The sequence below is a fragment of the Oncorhynchus gorbuscha genome, linkage group LG14, assembly GCF_021184085.1.
Source record: "Oncorhynchus gorbuscha isolate QuinsamMale2020 ecotype Even-year linkage group LG14, OgorEven_v1.0, whole genome shotgun sequence".
NCBI classification, from domain to species: Eukaryota; Metazoa; Chordata; class Actinopteri; order Salmoniformes; family Salmonidae; genus Oncorhynchus; species Oncorhynchus gorbuscha.
The window spans coordinates 51,022,231-51,034,865 of record NC_060186.1 but is presented as its reverse complement, the minus strand read 5'-3'; the positions used below and the strand labels follow the sequence as shown (position 1 = coordinate 51,034,865).

At 46.6% G+C, this 12,635-nt stretch overlaps 3 protein-coding genes across 3 annotated transcripts in view; 2 read left to right on the top strand and 1 right to left on the bottom strand.

Moving 5' to 3' along the window:
• The window catches only part of tbc1d32 (TBC1 domain family, member 32), a 38,219-nt gene extending 35,742 nt beyond the window's left edge, over positions 1 to 2,477 (bottom strand). The window contains exons 1-5 of the mRNA XM_046298355.1: positions 1,833 to 2,477; positions 1,568 to 1,729; positions 1,179 to 1,356; positions 655 to 726; positions 405 to 530 (exon numbers count right to left, since the gene is read on the bottom strand). Coding sequence (XP_046154311.1) covers positions 405 to 530; positions 655 to 726; positions 1,179 to 1,356; positions 1,568 to 1,729; positions 1,833 to 1,987 — 693 coding nt within the window. The 5' untranslated portion in view covers positions 1,988 to 2,477. The remainder of the gene's footprint in view (positions 1 to 404; positions 531 to 654; positions 727 to 1,178; positions 1,357 to 1,567; positions 1,730 to 1,832) is intronic.
• Positions 2,478 to 2,730: 253 nt separating this feature from the next.
• hsdl1 (hydroxysteroid dehydrogenase like 1) lies at positions 2,731 to 4,858 on the top strand. Its single transcript, XM_046299327.1, has 4 exons — positions 2,731 to 3,209; positions 3,313 to 3,758; positions 3,893 to 4,102; positions 4,225 to 4,858. The coding sequence occupies exons 1-4, from the start codon at positions 2,990 to 2,992 to the stop codon at positions 4,294 to 4,296; spliced, it is 948 nt and encodes a 315-aa protein (XP_046155283.1). The 5' UTR covers positions 2,731 to 2,989; the 3' UTR covers positions 4,297 to 4,858.
• Positions 4,859 to 10,489: 5,631 nt separating this feature from the next.
• LOC123995779 (gap junction Cx32.7 protein-like) lies at positions 10,490 to 12,631 on the top strand. The gene is made up of 2 exons (XM_046299453.1): positions 10,490 to 10,549; positions 11,391 to 12,631. The coding sequence occupies exon 2, from the start codon at positions 11,412 to 11,414 to the stop codon at positions 12,306 to 12,308; it is 897 nt and encodes a 298-aa protein (XP_046155409.1). The 5' UTR covers positions 10,490 to 10,549; positions 11,391 to 11,411; the 3' UTR covers positions 12,309 to 12,631.
• The last annotated feature ends 4 nt before the right edge of the window (positions 12,632 to 12,635 follow it).

The window sequence follows — 12,635 nt, the reverse complement described above, 5'->3', positions numbered from 1 at the left end:
TTCACTGTGACAAATGTTCATCAGACTGAAAACAACTAAAGTTGACCACAAGTTCCCTAGGGGGTGAATTCCCATATCAGAGTATCCTTTTCTATTTATGGATCTTGTATTCATCTTAGGTTTCAAATGTCTACTCTAAGTATGCCTACAAGAAATACCGACAATGTGTAACTATACTATAGGCTTACTTTACTTTGAGTTAATATATTAGAAATCATCAGTTGCCAAACTAAGCTGGCCAGCTCTTTTCCTTGTATAAGCAAAACAAGGATGACAGTTTTCATTCTCCTTTGTTGGCTCTTTAATATGATTTTCAAAATGTCACAAGACAGGCATCTCTCTGAGAACATGTTATCTGCACTCATAGGAGCCAACCTTTCTGTGAGCATTATTCAGTGACTTACACTGAGGTCAGGGTCTGGGTCAGCCAAGGCAGCAGAGAGGTTCCTGCGCAGGCCACTCCAACTCTCACAGCTTAGCACATCCGAGGGCGGGGCACAGCACAGAGCCTGCAGGGCCTCCCAGCGCACCTGCACAACACATCACTTTCACTCTCAGGGACCACACAACATTGGCTCCAATCAATTAAATCTCTGCCGCTAGTAATAACCTAGCAAATTATACAGGACAGAAATCATATTGAAATCCTTTTACCTCTTTAGGCTTACTAGGGTCAAGCTTTTCAGCTAGAACTTGCAGCTGTTCTTGTTTGATAAATGCATAACTCTGTATGGAAACATGGAAGCATTTGCAACTGTAGTTAATGTGTAATTACTGTACATTCCCTTTTTTGAGCTTGGTAAGCTAAAATTAGACGGCATAAATTACACTGATTACAAACGCAACTCAGAGGCAACACAAACAAATGTAGCCTATAACGTAATGATTTATATGTTTAATAGTATTACTTATCCAAACCAAAATAAATATGTTAATAAGGTATAATGATACTGTTCTGATAGTGTATAAAAAGCCATTCAGTGGATAGTTGGGTGGATCCTCACTTTGTCCCGGCCTAGATTAAACCCCCTATAAATCAATATGAACTCTGCCAGCACAAACGAAAACACATCATGCGTTTATATAGCAATGCTGAGTAGCAGACCACAAAGTTGCAGACCAAATTCAATTAGGGCATCAAAAGTGACTTGTAGGCTATTTATTTTACATGCTATTACCTGATTGAAGGATGAATCACTGTCAGAGCAGTTGTCTGTGTAATGGCTGTTTGACTGCTGATGTTGGCTCTCCCTGTGCATCTCTTCCTTTCTCAGTTGGTCCTCTTCAAATTTATTAATCAAGGATTCAACGACTACCATCATTGTGTTCTTCAATGTCTGCATCATTTGCTTGTATCTACACATGAGAAAGTAAATGTGATGGGTGAATGCAATGCCATATCTAGTCTACACTCCTGCTTCAAGATTGTATTCGTTGTGAAGCATACAAGCACATACAGACCCCTGTAAGCGGTGGAATATTCTGTGAAATAAGTGGCGAGTCATGTTAGTCATCTCGTTTTCACTGGGAATGCTTAATGGACACTGGAAAGAGACACCATACATACTCTCCAGATTCTCTAGTCTTCCTTGTAACAGCATGGACCAAGGTGTCCTGAACCGACCCAACAGCATATCCCTCTCCTCGGGCACAGCTCTCTGTCTCCTCCTCGATGACTGCTCCCAGAGAGCTTTCCACATACTGCCGCAGGTACTTAACAAATTCATAACTAAAAAAAAGAGACCAATAATAAACAAGAATGATATGAAAATGGACACACATTACTACAGATTTGATGGGAACAATCGAGAAAGCAATTTATTTCTGAATACTTATGGAAGTTCTTGTCTGTCTCCTCCAGATGAAGCAAGATTTCCTCTGCACATTCAATGGATGGTGCACCAGAGATTCTGTCTTTGATGCTTTTTAAAAGTTGCCTCAACAGAGACTGAAGTTCAGCCTCAGCCTCAGCTGAGAACTGAGACATGGTCTTGATGTGGATTCACTCGTCTCTGCAGAAATACTGTAACGTTATCTGCAGAATTCAGATTTGCCAACTTTGTTATCTAGCTAGCTACTACAGCGCTTCTTCAATGCGATAACTAGCTAGTTAGACAAGCGATGTAATTGTATTAAAAAACCGTACACGCATTGTATTGCTATGTAGCTAGTTGATAGGGTTTGTTGACATTTCTGCAATTAGGGCGCTAACATAGTTTGCTAACGACGGTAGCTAACGTTAGCTTGCTAGCTACGAAGGAAATGAGATAAAGTCCTTTGCATGACCTAACTTCGTTCAACATTTCCCCAAACCATTGCAAATGTATCACATTGTAATAAACGGTGTAAGACTTACTAGCTACATATGGTACAGCGTATTTAGTCATTATAGCTAGCTAACGTTAGCTCGTTGAATAGTTTGTAAACATTTCGAACCTGCTGCAGCTTGGCTCGACCACTGTCTCTATGGAAACAGGTAGCTAGCTCACACTCGTGCATTGTGGGATATTCAAAGCAGATGAAGGTCACAGGCAAAGATGATGCTGAGAAAAGGGTTGCAAAACAAACACCAATGGTGGAGGATGTTTAAGGATGTTTGAATATTTATGAAGTTAATATTGACAATGATGATATGCAATAAATTACAGCTACAACTTGTAAAAGGGTTTCAGACGTTATGCTTGTTACTGTGCCTTTAAATCCCGTTCCTGTGTTAGGTGTCACATGGTCCCCATGTTTACAAACCCTTCCGGGAAAGGAGCGTCTGTCAAAAGCCAAACTAGCTCAATATTGCACCTGCCAGAACTGCTATTTACCTAGATGGCATAATACGAGACAAAATTGTACTAAATATCAAGTCAAGTATATAATCAGAAAAGCGTTAGCTGGCTTATTGAGGTACATAAGTAGTACAGATTGGCTAGGATTGGAAACCATTGTCTGTAGTTTTTTTTTAGTTTAGCTAGCTAAATACCAACCCGTGACTGCTATGGCTGCTGTTGACAGTTTTGAGCTTTTGTACAAAGAAATTGCTCGGTCATGCAATTCATGTGTGGAAACCCTAGCCGTTGTGGGTGCTCTGTATACAGCCAGCAAAGCTGTCGTCCTCGTGCGGGACTGCTACAGCTTTGTCAGGGTGCATGTCCTTCCTCGACTGATGCCAAGCACGCGCCTTGGCCGCCGTTTTGGTGAATGGGCTGTCATTTATGGTAAGGTAAATGCAATAGAATAGACAGAGAATAATTCCACAGTTCACATAAAGGGTTTTTATGTTGTGGTTCTCATCATGACTTCTATGCCCATGTATTGCAGGTGCTTCAGAGGCCATAGGGAAAGCCTATGCAGAGGAGCTTGCCAGGCAGGGCATCTGCATCATCCTGATAAGCAAAGAGGGTGCCAGTGTCAGTGACACAGCCAAGGCCATATCTGAGACTCACAGAGTGGATACAATGGTGCTTGTGGCAGACTTCAGTCAGGGCCATGAAGCTTGCAAGCCTGTCAAAGATGCATTGCGTGATAAAGACATAGGCTTTCTAGTTAACTGTGTGGATGACTCCCTTCGCAACTCGCCAAACTTTACTGGCCTGTCTGAAGACCTGTTATGGGACGTAATCAACAGAAATATTGCTGCCACCACACTGATGACGCGCCTGGTTCTACCTGGCATGGTAGAGAGGAGACGTGGAGCAGTAGTGAACATCTCTTCTGGGGCATGTTATAGACCCTCTCCAAGCAAAGCTGCTCTCTCTGCGTCTACGGTCAGATTCTACACACACACATACACCATATTAGGTGTGTGTGTGTGTGTGATGACATTCATGTTTTAAATGTGTTGTGGCCTACTGTTTTGTTGTACTGAAATGGCTGTGATTCTTCTCTTTTTTTCTCTCAGGCTTACCTTGACAACTTTTCCCGTGCTCTGCACCATGAATATGGTCGTCAGGGAGTCTTTGTGCAAAGTCTGGTACCTTTCCAAGTGGCGCCCCATGGAGCATCAGCAGGCGGGTGGCTAATACCGCAGTCAGACGTGTATGCCCGTCATGCCATCTCCACCCTGGGCATCTCACACAGAACCACAGGCTATTGGCCTCATACACTGCAGGTACACAGATCAGTGCTGATTTAAAATGGGTCTTGGTAGAGTTGAGGGATAGACATTTAGTAGCCATGGTCCATTTTAAACTATCGACTAACCATGACTCTTGTTGGTGTTCTCTTTTCCAGTTTCGACTTGTGCAGTCAATGCCCGAATGGATTTGGGTCTTGGGGTCACGTATGCTCACAAGCTCATGCTGAAAGTTCTCCAGAAACGGAACTCCAGCCACTGAACTCATGACAACAAAGTTATGCCTTGCTGGTAGTCATACAGTCATCATACAGATGATATTACACTAGTGAGTGAATTAGTTTGTGTAATGATTGTATCTTGAATTGCATAACAAAATGATATTTATTCATAGTTTATAATAATACTAAAGAATCTCCAGGAGTGTAGTGCCCAAATTATGTTGATGATGTCCGTGAAATGCACAGATATGGGAGGTGATGGAGATATTTTTTTGCAGTGATTTGAGGTTTATTTGACCAACTGTGATCACTGAGGTGTTTAACTGGCATTCCTATGTAAAGAGTTGTTTTGGTACAACTGACAGTATACTTGAGAATAGATTTTGAAATGGGTTCTTTTTTATTTATTTAGTGATGTGATGTGATTATAATTATTGGTGATATGATTGCAGAAACAACTTGTGTGCTCGTGAATTACTTTTCATGTAGTCGATGCTTGGTGAATATGCCTATGTTATGCATAGCATAATAAAAAAAATGTATCTCAATAAAGATGGTCCTTACTAGATAACTATTTGTTGATGACTTGATCAGAGTTTCATTTTTGAACATAACATATCTATGTTTTTAACAACAAAGATAAGATGGTTTTGTAAATCATTTATATTTAGAAAGATCAACCATCTTGACATTTGGAATATTATTTAGAAAAAATGTGGTCAGTCATTGTCTGTAATCCTCACAAGGACACGTGAAGCAAAGTCTGCTGTTAAAAACAATTGATGGAAGAATTGGAAAGTAACAACTGACAAAGAAATGGCTAAATGTCTAATTATTAGACACATAAAATGCATATTGTGTATGAAAATCGATATTTGATCTGTAGTCAATTCAATCTTGTTGCAGGTTGGCACTGTCACTTTTTAAAAATCAAATCAAATCAAAGTTATTTATATAGCCCTTCGTACATCAGCTGATATCTTAAAGTGCTGTACAGAAACCCAGCCTAAAACCCCAAACAGCAAGCAATGCAGGTGTAGAAGAATGGTGGCTAGGGAAAACTCTCTAGAAAGGCAAAAACCTAGGAAGAAACCTAGAGAGGAACCAGGCTATGTGGGGTGGCCAGTCCTCTTCTGGCTGTGCCGGGTGAAGATTATAACAGAACATGGCCAAGATGTTCAAATGTTCATAAATGACCAGCAGGGTCCAATAATAATAAGGCAGAACAGTTGAAACTGGAGCAGCAGCACGGTCAGGTGGACTGGGGACAGCAAGGAGTCATCATGTCAGGTAGTCCTGGGGCACGGTCCTAGGGCTCAGGTCCTCCTAGAGAGAGAAAGAAAGAGAGAATTAGAGAGAGCATATGTGGGGTGGCCAGTCCTCTTCTGGCTGTGCCAGGTGGAGATTATAACAGAACATGGCCAAGATGTTCAAATGTTCATAAATGACCAGCATGGTCGAATAATAATAAGGCAGAACAGTTGAAACTGGAGCAGCAGCACGGCCGCAGCACACTGCGGACCCAGCTTCCGGCAGGGCAAGCGGAGAGGTAGGTTTCGGGTCGAGAGCCAGACCCTGTCCCCCGGTACAAACACGGGGGCCTCACTGCGGTGGCGGTCAGCACTCCTCTTCTGCCGTCCACTCGCTTGTCGTAGAGATTCCTGGACGGCCCTCCAGGTCTCCTTGGAGCGCTGTACCCATTCCTCCACCGCAGGAGCCTCGGTCTGGCTCTGATGCCATGGTGCCAGGACCGGCTGGTACCCCAACACAAACTGAAAAGGGGACACGTTAGTAGAGGAGTGGCGTAGTGAGTTCTGAGCCATTTCAGCCCAGGGAATGTATCGTGCCCACTCCCCTGGCCGATCCTGGCAATACGACCGCAGAAACCTACCCACCTCCTGGTTCAATCTCTCCACCTGCCCATTACTCTCGGGGTGATAACCGGAGGTCAGGCTGACAGAGACCCCCAAGCGTTCCATGAACGCTCTCCATACCCGAGACGTGAATTGGGGGCCCCGATCAGAAACGATGTCCTCCGGCACCCCGTAGTGCCGAAAGACATGGGTAAATAATGCCTCCGCAGTCTGCAGGGCTGTAGGGATACCGGGCAACGGGAGGAGACGGCAGGACTTAGAAAACCGATCCACAATCACTAGAACCGCGGTGTTCCCCTGAGACGGCGGGAGATCGGTCAGGAAATCTATGGACAGATGTGACCATGGCCGCTGTGGAACGGGGAGGGGTTGTAGCTTCCCTCTAGGAAGGTGCCTAGGAGCCTTACTCTGAGCGCACACTGAGCAAGAGGAGACATAACCCTTAACGTCCTTAACCAACGTAGGCCACCAATACCTCCCCTGAAGGCTCCCCACTGTCCTCGTCACCCCAGGGTGACCCGAGGAGGGTAGGACGTGAGCCCACCGAATCAGTTTGTCCCGAACACCAAGCGGCACGTACCTTCGCCCCGCTGGACACTGAGGAGGCGCGGGTTCAGCCCGTAACGCCCGCTCGATGTCCGAGTCCACCTCCCATACCACTGGGGCTACCAGCTTAGAGGCGGGAAGGATGGGAGTAGGTTCGGTGGACCCCTCCTCGGTGTCATAAAGGCGGGACAGTGCGTCTGCCTTCACGTTCTGGGAGCCCGGTCTATAAGACAAAGTAAACCGGAACCGGGTGAAGAACATGGCCCACCTTGCCTGATGTGGGTTAAGTCTCCTAGCTGCCCGAATATACTCCAGATTCTGGTGGTCGGTCCAGATGAGAAAAGGGTGCTTAGCCCCCTCAAGCCAGTGTCTCCACACCTTCAGAGCTCTAACCACCGCTAGCAACTCCCGGTCCCCCACATCATAGTTACGCTCCGCTGGGCTGAGCTTCCTTGAGAAGAAAGCGCAGGGGCGGAGTTTTGGTGGCGTACCCGAGCGCTGTGATAGCACGGCACCCACCCCAGCCTCGGACGAGTCCACCTCCACTATGAATGCTAGAGAGGGGTCCGGATGTGCCAACACGGGCGCATCAGTGAACAGTGCCTTCAACCTGTTGAATGCTCTGTCCGCCTCTGCTGACCACTGCAACCGCACCGGGCCCCCCTTCAGCAGTGAGGTAATGGGAGCCGCTACCTGGCCAAAACCCCGGATAAACCTCTTGTAGTAGTTGGCAAAACCCAAAAACCGCTGCACCTCCTTTACCGTGGTTGGAGTCGGCCAATTACGCACGGCCCTAATGCGGTCCCCTCCATCACCACCCCCGAGGTGGAAATGCGATATCCCAGAAAAGAGACGGCTCGTTTAGAGAACACGCATTTCTCAGCCTTGACGTATAGGTCATGCTCCAGCAGTCTACCAAGCACTTTGCGCACCAGAGACACATGCGCGGTGTGAGTGGCCGAGTAGATCAGAATGTCATCGATATAAACAACCACTCCCTGCCCGCACAGGTCCCTGAGAATCTCGTCTACAAAGGATTGGAAAACGGCTGGAGCATTCTTTAACCCATACGGCATGACGAGGTACTCATAGTGGCCGGATGTAGTACTAAATGCGGTTTTCCACTCATCTCCCTTCCGAATACGCACCAGACTATACGCGCTCATGAGGTCCAGTTTTGTGAAGAACTGCGCTCCGTGGAACGATTCCACCGCCGTAGCGATGAGAGGTAGAGGGTAACTATACCCCACTGTGATAGCGTTTAGACCTCTATAATCGATACACGGACGCAAACCTCCCTCCTTTTTCCTCACAAAAAAGAAACTCGAGGAGACGGGTGAAATGGAGGGCCGAATGTACCCCTGTCCCAGCGACTCCGTGACATATGTCTCCATTGCCAACGTTTCCTCCTGGGACAGCGGGTACACGTGACTCTTGGGAAGCGCAGCGTCTACCTGGAGATCTATCGTACAATCCCTTCCCGGTCGATAAGGTGGTCATTTAGTCGCTTTCACTTTACTGAAAGCGATTGCCAAATCGGCATACTCGGGGGGAATGCACACCGTGGAACCCTGGTCTGGACTCTCCACCGACGTGGCACCAATGGAAACTCCCAAACACCTTCCAGAACACTCCTCTGACCACCCCTGGAGAACCCCCTGTCTCCATGAAATTTTAGGATTGTGCCGGGCCAACCAGGGAGTCCCCAGCACCACTGGAAACGCAGGCGAATCAATAATAAAAAAACTGATACGCTCCCTATGATTCCCCTGCGTCACCATGTCCAGTGGGACTGTGGTCTCCCTGATCATCCCTGACCCTAATGGCCGGCTATCTAGGGAGTGCACGGGGAAAGGAGAATCTATCGGCACCAGCAGAACCCCTAACCTAAGGGCGAGTCCGCGATCCATAAAGTTCCCAGCTGCGCCTGAATCGACTAGCGCCCTATGCTGGGAAGAGGGAAAAAAGTGAAGGAAAGAGATTAAGACAAACATATGGCCAACAAGGGGTTCTGGGTGAGTTTGATGCCGACTCACCTGGGGTGACCGAGAGGCGTTCCGCCTGCCATCTCTACTCCCAGACGGACCCCCCCAGCACCGATCAGACGTGTGCCCTCGCCGACCACAGTTGGTGCAGGGAAGGCCACCTCCTCCGGTACCCCGGCGTAGCCCCTCCCAACTCCATGGGAATGGGAGCGGAGGGGCTGGGTGGTGGAACGCACAGAACCCTCTCTGAACGCCCGCGGGCAGCCAGCAGATTATCCAGACGAATGGACATGTCGATCAGCTGATCCATTGACAGAGTGGTGTCCCGACACGCTAACTCCCGGCGGACGTCCTCTCGGAGACTACACCTGTAGTGGTCCATAAGGGCCCTGTCGTTCCACCCAGATCCGGCTGCCAGGGTCCGGAACTCCAGCGCGTAATCCTGGGCGCTCCTCTTCTCCTGCCTGAGATGAAATAATCGTTCTCCCACCGCTCGGCCGTCTAGAGGGTGATCAAACACGGCACGGAAGAGGCAGGAAAACTCTGTGTAGTGCTCCCGCGCTGAGTCTGGGCCATTCCAGACTGCGTTCGCCCACTCCAGAGCACGACCCGTGAGGCAGGAGATGAGGACACTCACCCTCTCTGCTCCTGAGGGAGTGGGTCTGATGGTGGCCAGGTATAGCTCCAGCTGAAGCAGAAACCCCTGGCAACCCGTCGCCGCTCCATCATAAGCCCTCGGTAGCGTCAGACGGAGGGTGCTGGAGTCGGGAGATGGGGAGTCCGGAACCGTGGGTGCCGAAGGTGGAGAGAGGAGACCACTCCTCTCCCATCTTTCCATTCTCTCCATCACCTGATCCATCGCGGATCCGATCCGATGGAGGACGGTGGTGTGGTGGAGAACCCTCTCCTCCATCGAAGGGAGAGGGCCGGCTGCTGCTCCTGCTGACTCTATCAATTTGATAGTTGCGGGATTCTGTAACGCTCCGGGTGTCGTGGGTGTGGAGTCAAATGCAGGAGACAGAGTTCAATGCTGTGCGTCTTTACTAGCACCAAACGCACCACAGGGTGCACACAAAAGTAACGTTCCCAAACACAGGGGGAAAAGTACAAATAGGAAAAAATCACGACTAAGCACGTACCTCTACAACAGAGCCGAAGGTTTACAATAAAATAATCCCGCACAACAACCAGGCGGGCCGGCTGTCTAATAAAGACAAACTAATTAAACATAAACAGGTGCTACCACTAAACATACAAGGAGGGGGAGGAAAAACAATCAGTGGCAGCTAATAGGCCGGTGATGACGACCGCCGAGCGCCACCCGCCCGGGAAGGGGAACTACCCTCGGTCGGACTCGTGACAAACCTAGAAGTGACAAAAGCATGGATTAATTTTTCTGCATCATTTTTGGACAGAAAGTTTCAGATTTTTGCAATGTTACGTAGATGGAAAAAAGTTGTCCTTGAAATGGTCTTGATATGTTCTTCAAAAGAGAGATCAGGGTCCAGAGTAACGCCGAGGTCCTTCACAGTTTTATTTGAGACGACTGTACAACCATTAAGATTAATTCATTAATTAATTTCTCGGATATTGGCACACCCTGCCTCTATGTATGGTATAGCCATACAGTAGATATCATATGAACCTAAATGATCATTTTATGGTTTCACCTTGGGCAACAACACTACCACAGGTCATTGAATGGTATCATGACTAAGAGGTGGGATATGTAGTCTTTGTTGTGGTTTGGATGGTGCCTCCATAAGAGGGGAAGGTTGAGAGGATCCTCGGCTACACTCTGACATCACTCTCCTGAGAGACTGAGAGCTCCAAACTTTCTGCATGTCTTGTCCGTTGGTAAGTTGAAAAAGCAAGCAATTGACTTATGATTATTACACAATCAAATACCAGGTTTGTGCAAATTGCATTCATGACATTAGAAAGTGAGATGTAATGGTGTCTTCTTTTATTACGAAAATGCAAAGGTCTCTTAAAATAGTTAAGTGCATTGCCTCTGATTGGTAATACTATACTAGACAGTCATAATGCATAGACAGTGAGGTTAATCAATTGAAATGTACATAAAAGGGATATTTTGTAAGGGTTGATGAGATTTGCTGACCATGACTAAAAAGTAATGACATAGCCTATAATTATAGTATTTATAACATGTGAACATATCTGTTTAACAATACTTCGTTTTTCATCAAAGATGTACGCGTAGTCTATCTGCAGTGAGAGGTTTTTCCTCAGAAAATGTTGATCGGCAAAGATTACATTTTGAGTATGCATTCAGTAAATGACCCTGAATTAAATTGTGGCACAGGAAACTGCAATGGAAAGGCAGGAAATAATTGTAATGTCTTGTGCCTCCTGAATAAAGCAATCAATGTTTGGGGGTTTAACAAGGTCAGGTCCTTGGTTCCCACCAGATTGCAAAGGTCTGTTATTGTAATGGCTCCTGATATCTGGGCCTCAAGGGCCTTCACTTATCAATGTACTCAATGGTTCAAATTAACCGATAAAGAAGGTCCTTGATTGACAAATCATTGATACATTTTAATTAGTACAGTTACTTCATGCTGTTATGAGATCTATTTATTCTCTAAAACATTGCTTAAAACATTAAAAACATTTGACAGTTGTAGTCATAACAGTAATCCACCATGTGATAAATCAATGATATGTTTTTCCACAGCAAACTGTCTAACTGATCGAAATGGGTGAATGGGACTTGCTGGGCCGGCTGCTGGACAAAGTGCAGTCCCACTCCACGGTCATAGGGAAGATCTGGCTAACGGTCCTGTTTGTCTTCAGGATCCTGGTCCTTGGGTCCGGGGCAGAGAAGGTGTGGGGGGACGAGCAGTCAGACTTCGTCTGTAACACAGACCAGCCGGGATGTGAGAACGTCTGTTATGACCACGCCTTCCCCATCTCACACGTCCGTTTCTGGGTGCTTCAGATCATCTCCGTTTCCACCCCAACCCTGGTGTACCTAGGCCATGTCCTCCACATCATCCACGTAGAGAAGAAAGTCCGGGAGAAGATGAAGAAGCAAGCACAGGATGAGCAGGCCAATAACTTCCTGAAGAAGGGCTACAAAGTCCCCAAGTACAGCAACGACAATGGAAAGATTAACCTGCGTGGCCGTCTGTTACGCAGTTACGTACTGCACGTACTGGTGAAGATCCTTCTAGAGGTGGGGTTCATCGTGGGACAGTACTACCTGTATGGCTTCACCCTCCAGGCCCGCTTTATCTGTGCTCGCTTCCCCTGCCCTCACAAGGTGGACTGTTTCCTGTCCAGACCCACAGAGAAAACCGTCTTCATCTGGTTTATGCTGGTGGTAGCCTGTGTGTCTCTACTCCTCAACCTCATTGAGCTCTTTTACCTGTTTGTCAAATCGGTCAAAGAGTGTCTGGACAGGCGGCAGGACTACACAGTGACCCCGGTCACCCCTGTCCTGGAGAGGAAGGCCTTTGAGAACAAAGACCAGATGATCCAGAACTGGGTCAATCTGGAGTTGGAGCTGCAGGGGAGGAAGCTGGGCAGTGGGGTGACGAAAAGTGTGGCTTCTGAGGAAAACACTGCTAACATGGGGGAAGTCCACATCTAAGATGTCAGCTTTTGTACACATTCTTTTTCACAAAGCCTGCTTGTAATGTTGACTCAATGATTCGCATGCCAGTCTACAGCCATATATATTTCTCCTAATAAGTAAAATATTCATTGTGTTTTTATGTGATAAAGGATTCATGTTTGAGCTTGTACCACGGGAAATATATTGTCTAATATAAATATGTTTCTTTATATTAGATGCATTTCTTAATTTTCTAAATATTTCTTTGGGATTTTTATTATTGGTTGTGACATTGAATGTATATGTAGATGTCATTCATATAACACTATAATCTTGATTTAATAAATGATTATTTTATAAGGA

Bases quoted from the DNA above. Each gene is read 5' to 3' on its own strand.
- hsdl1 (XM_046299327.1), top strand. From the start codon at position 2,990: ATGGCTGCTGTTGACAGTTTTGAGCTTTTGTACAAAGAAATTGCTCGG. The intron at 3,759-3,892 runs GTCAGATTCTAC...TTTTTCTCTCAG, and splicing joins CTGCTCTCTCTGCGTCTACG to GCTTACCTTGACAACTTTTC. The intron at 4,103-4,224 runs GTACACAGATCA...TCTCTTTTCCAG, and splicing joins ATTGGCCTCATACACTGCAG to TTTCGACTTGTGCAGTCAAT.
- LOC123995779 (XM_046299453.1), top strand. From the start codon at position 11,412: ATGGGTGAATGGGACTTGCTGGGCCGGCTGCTGGACAAAGTGCAGTCC.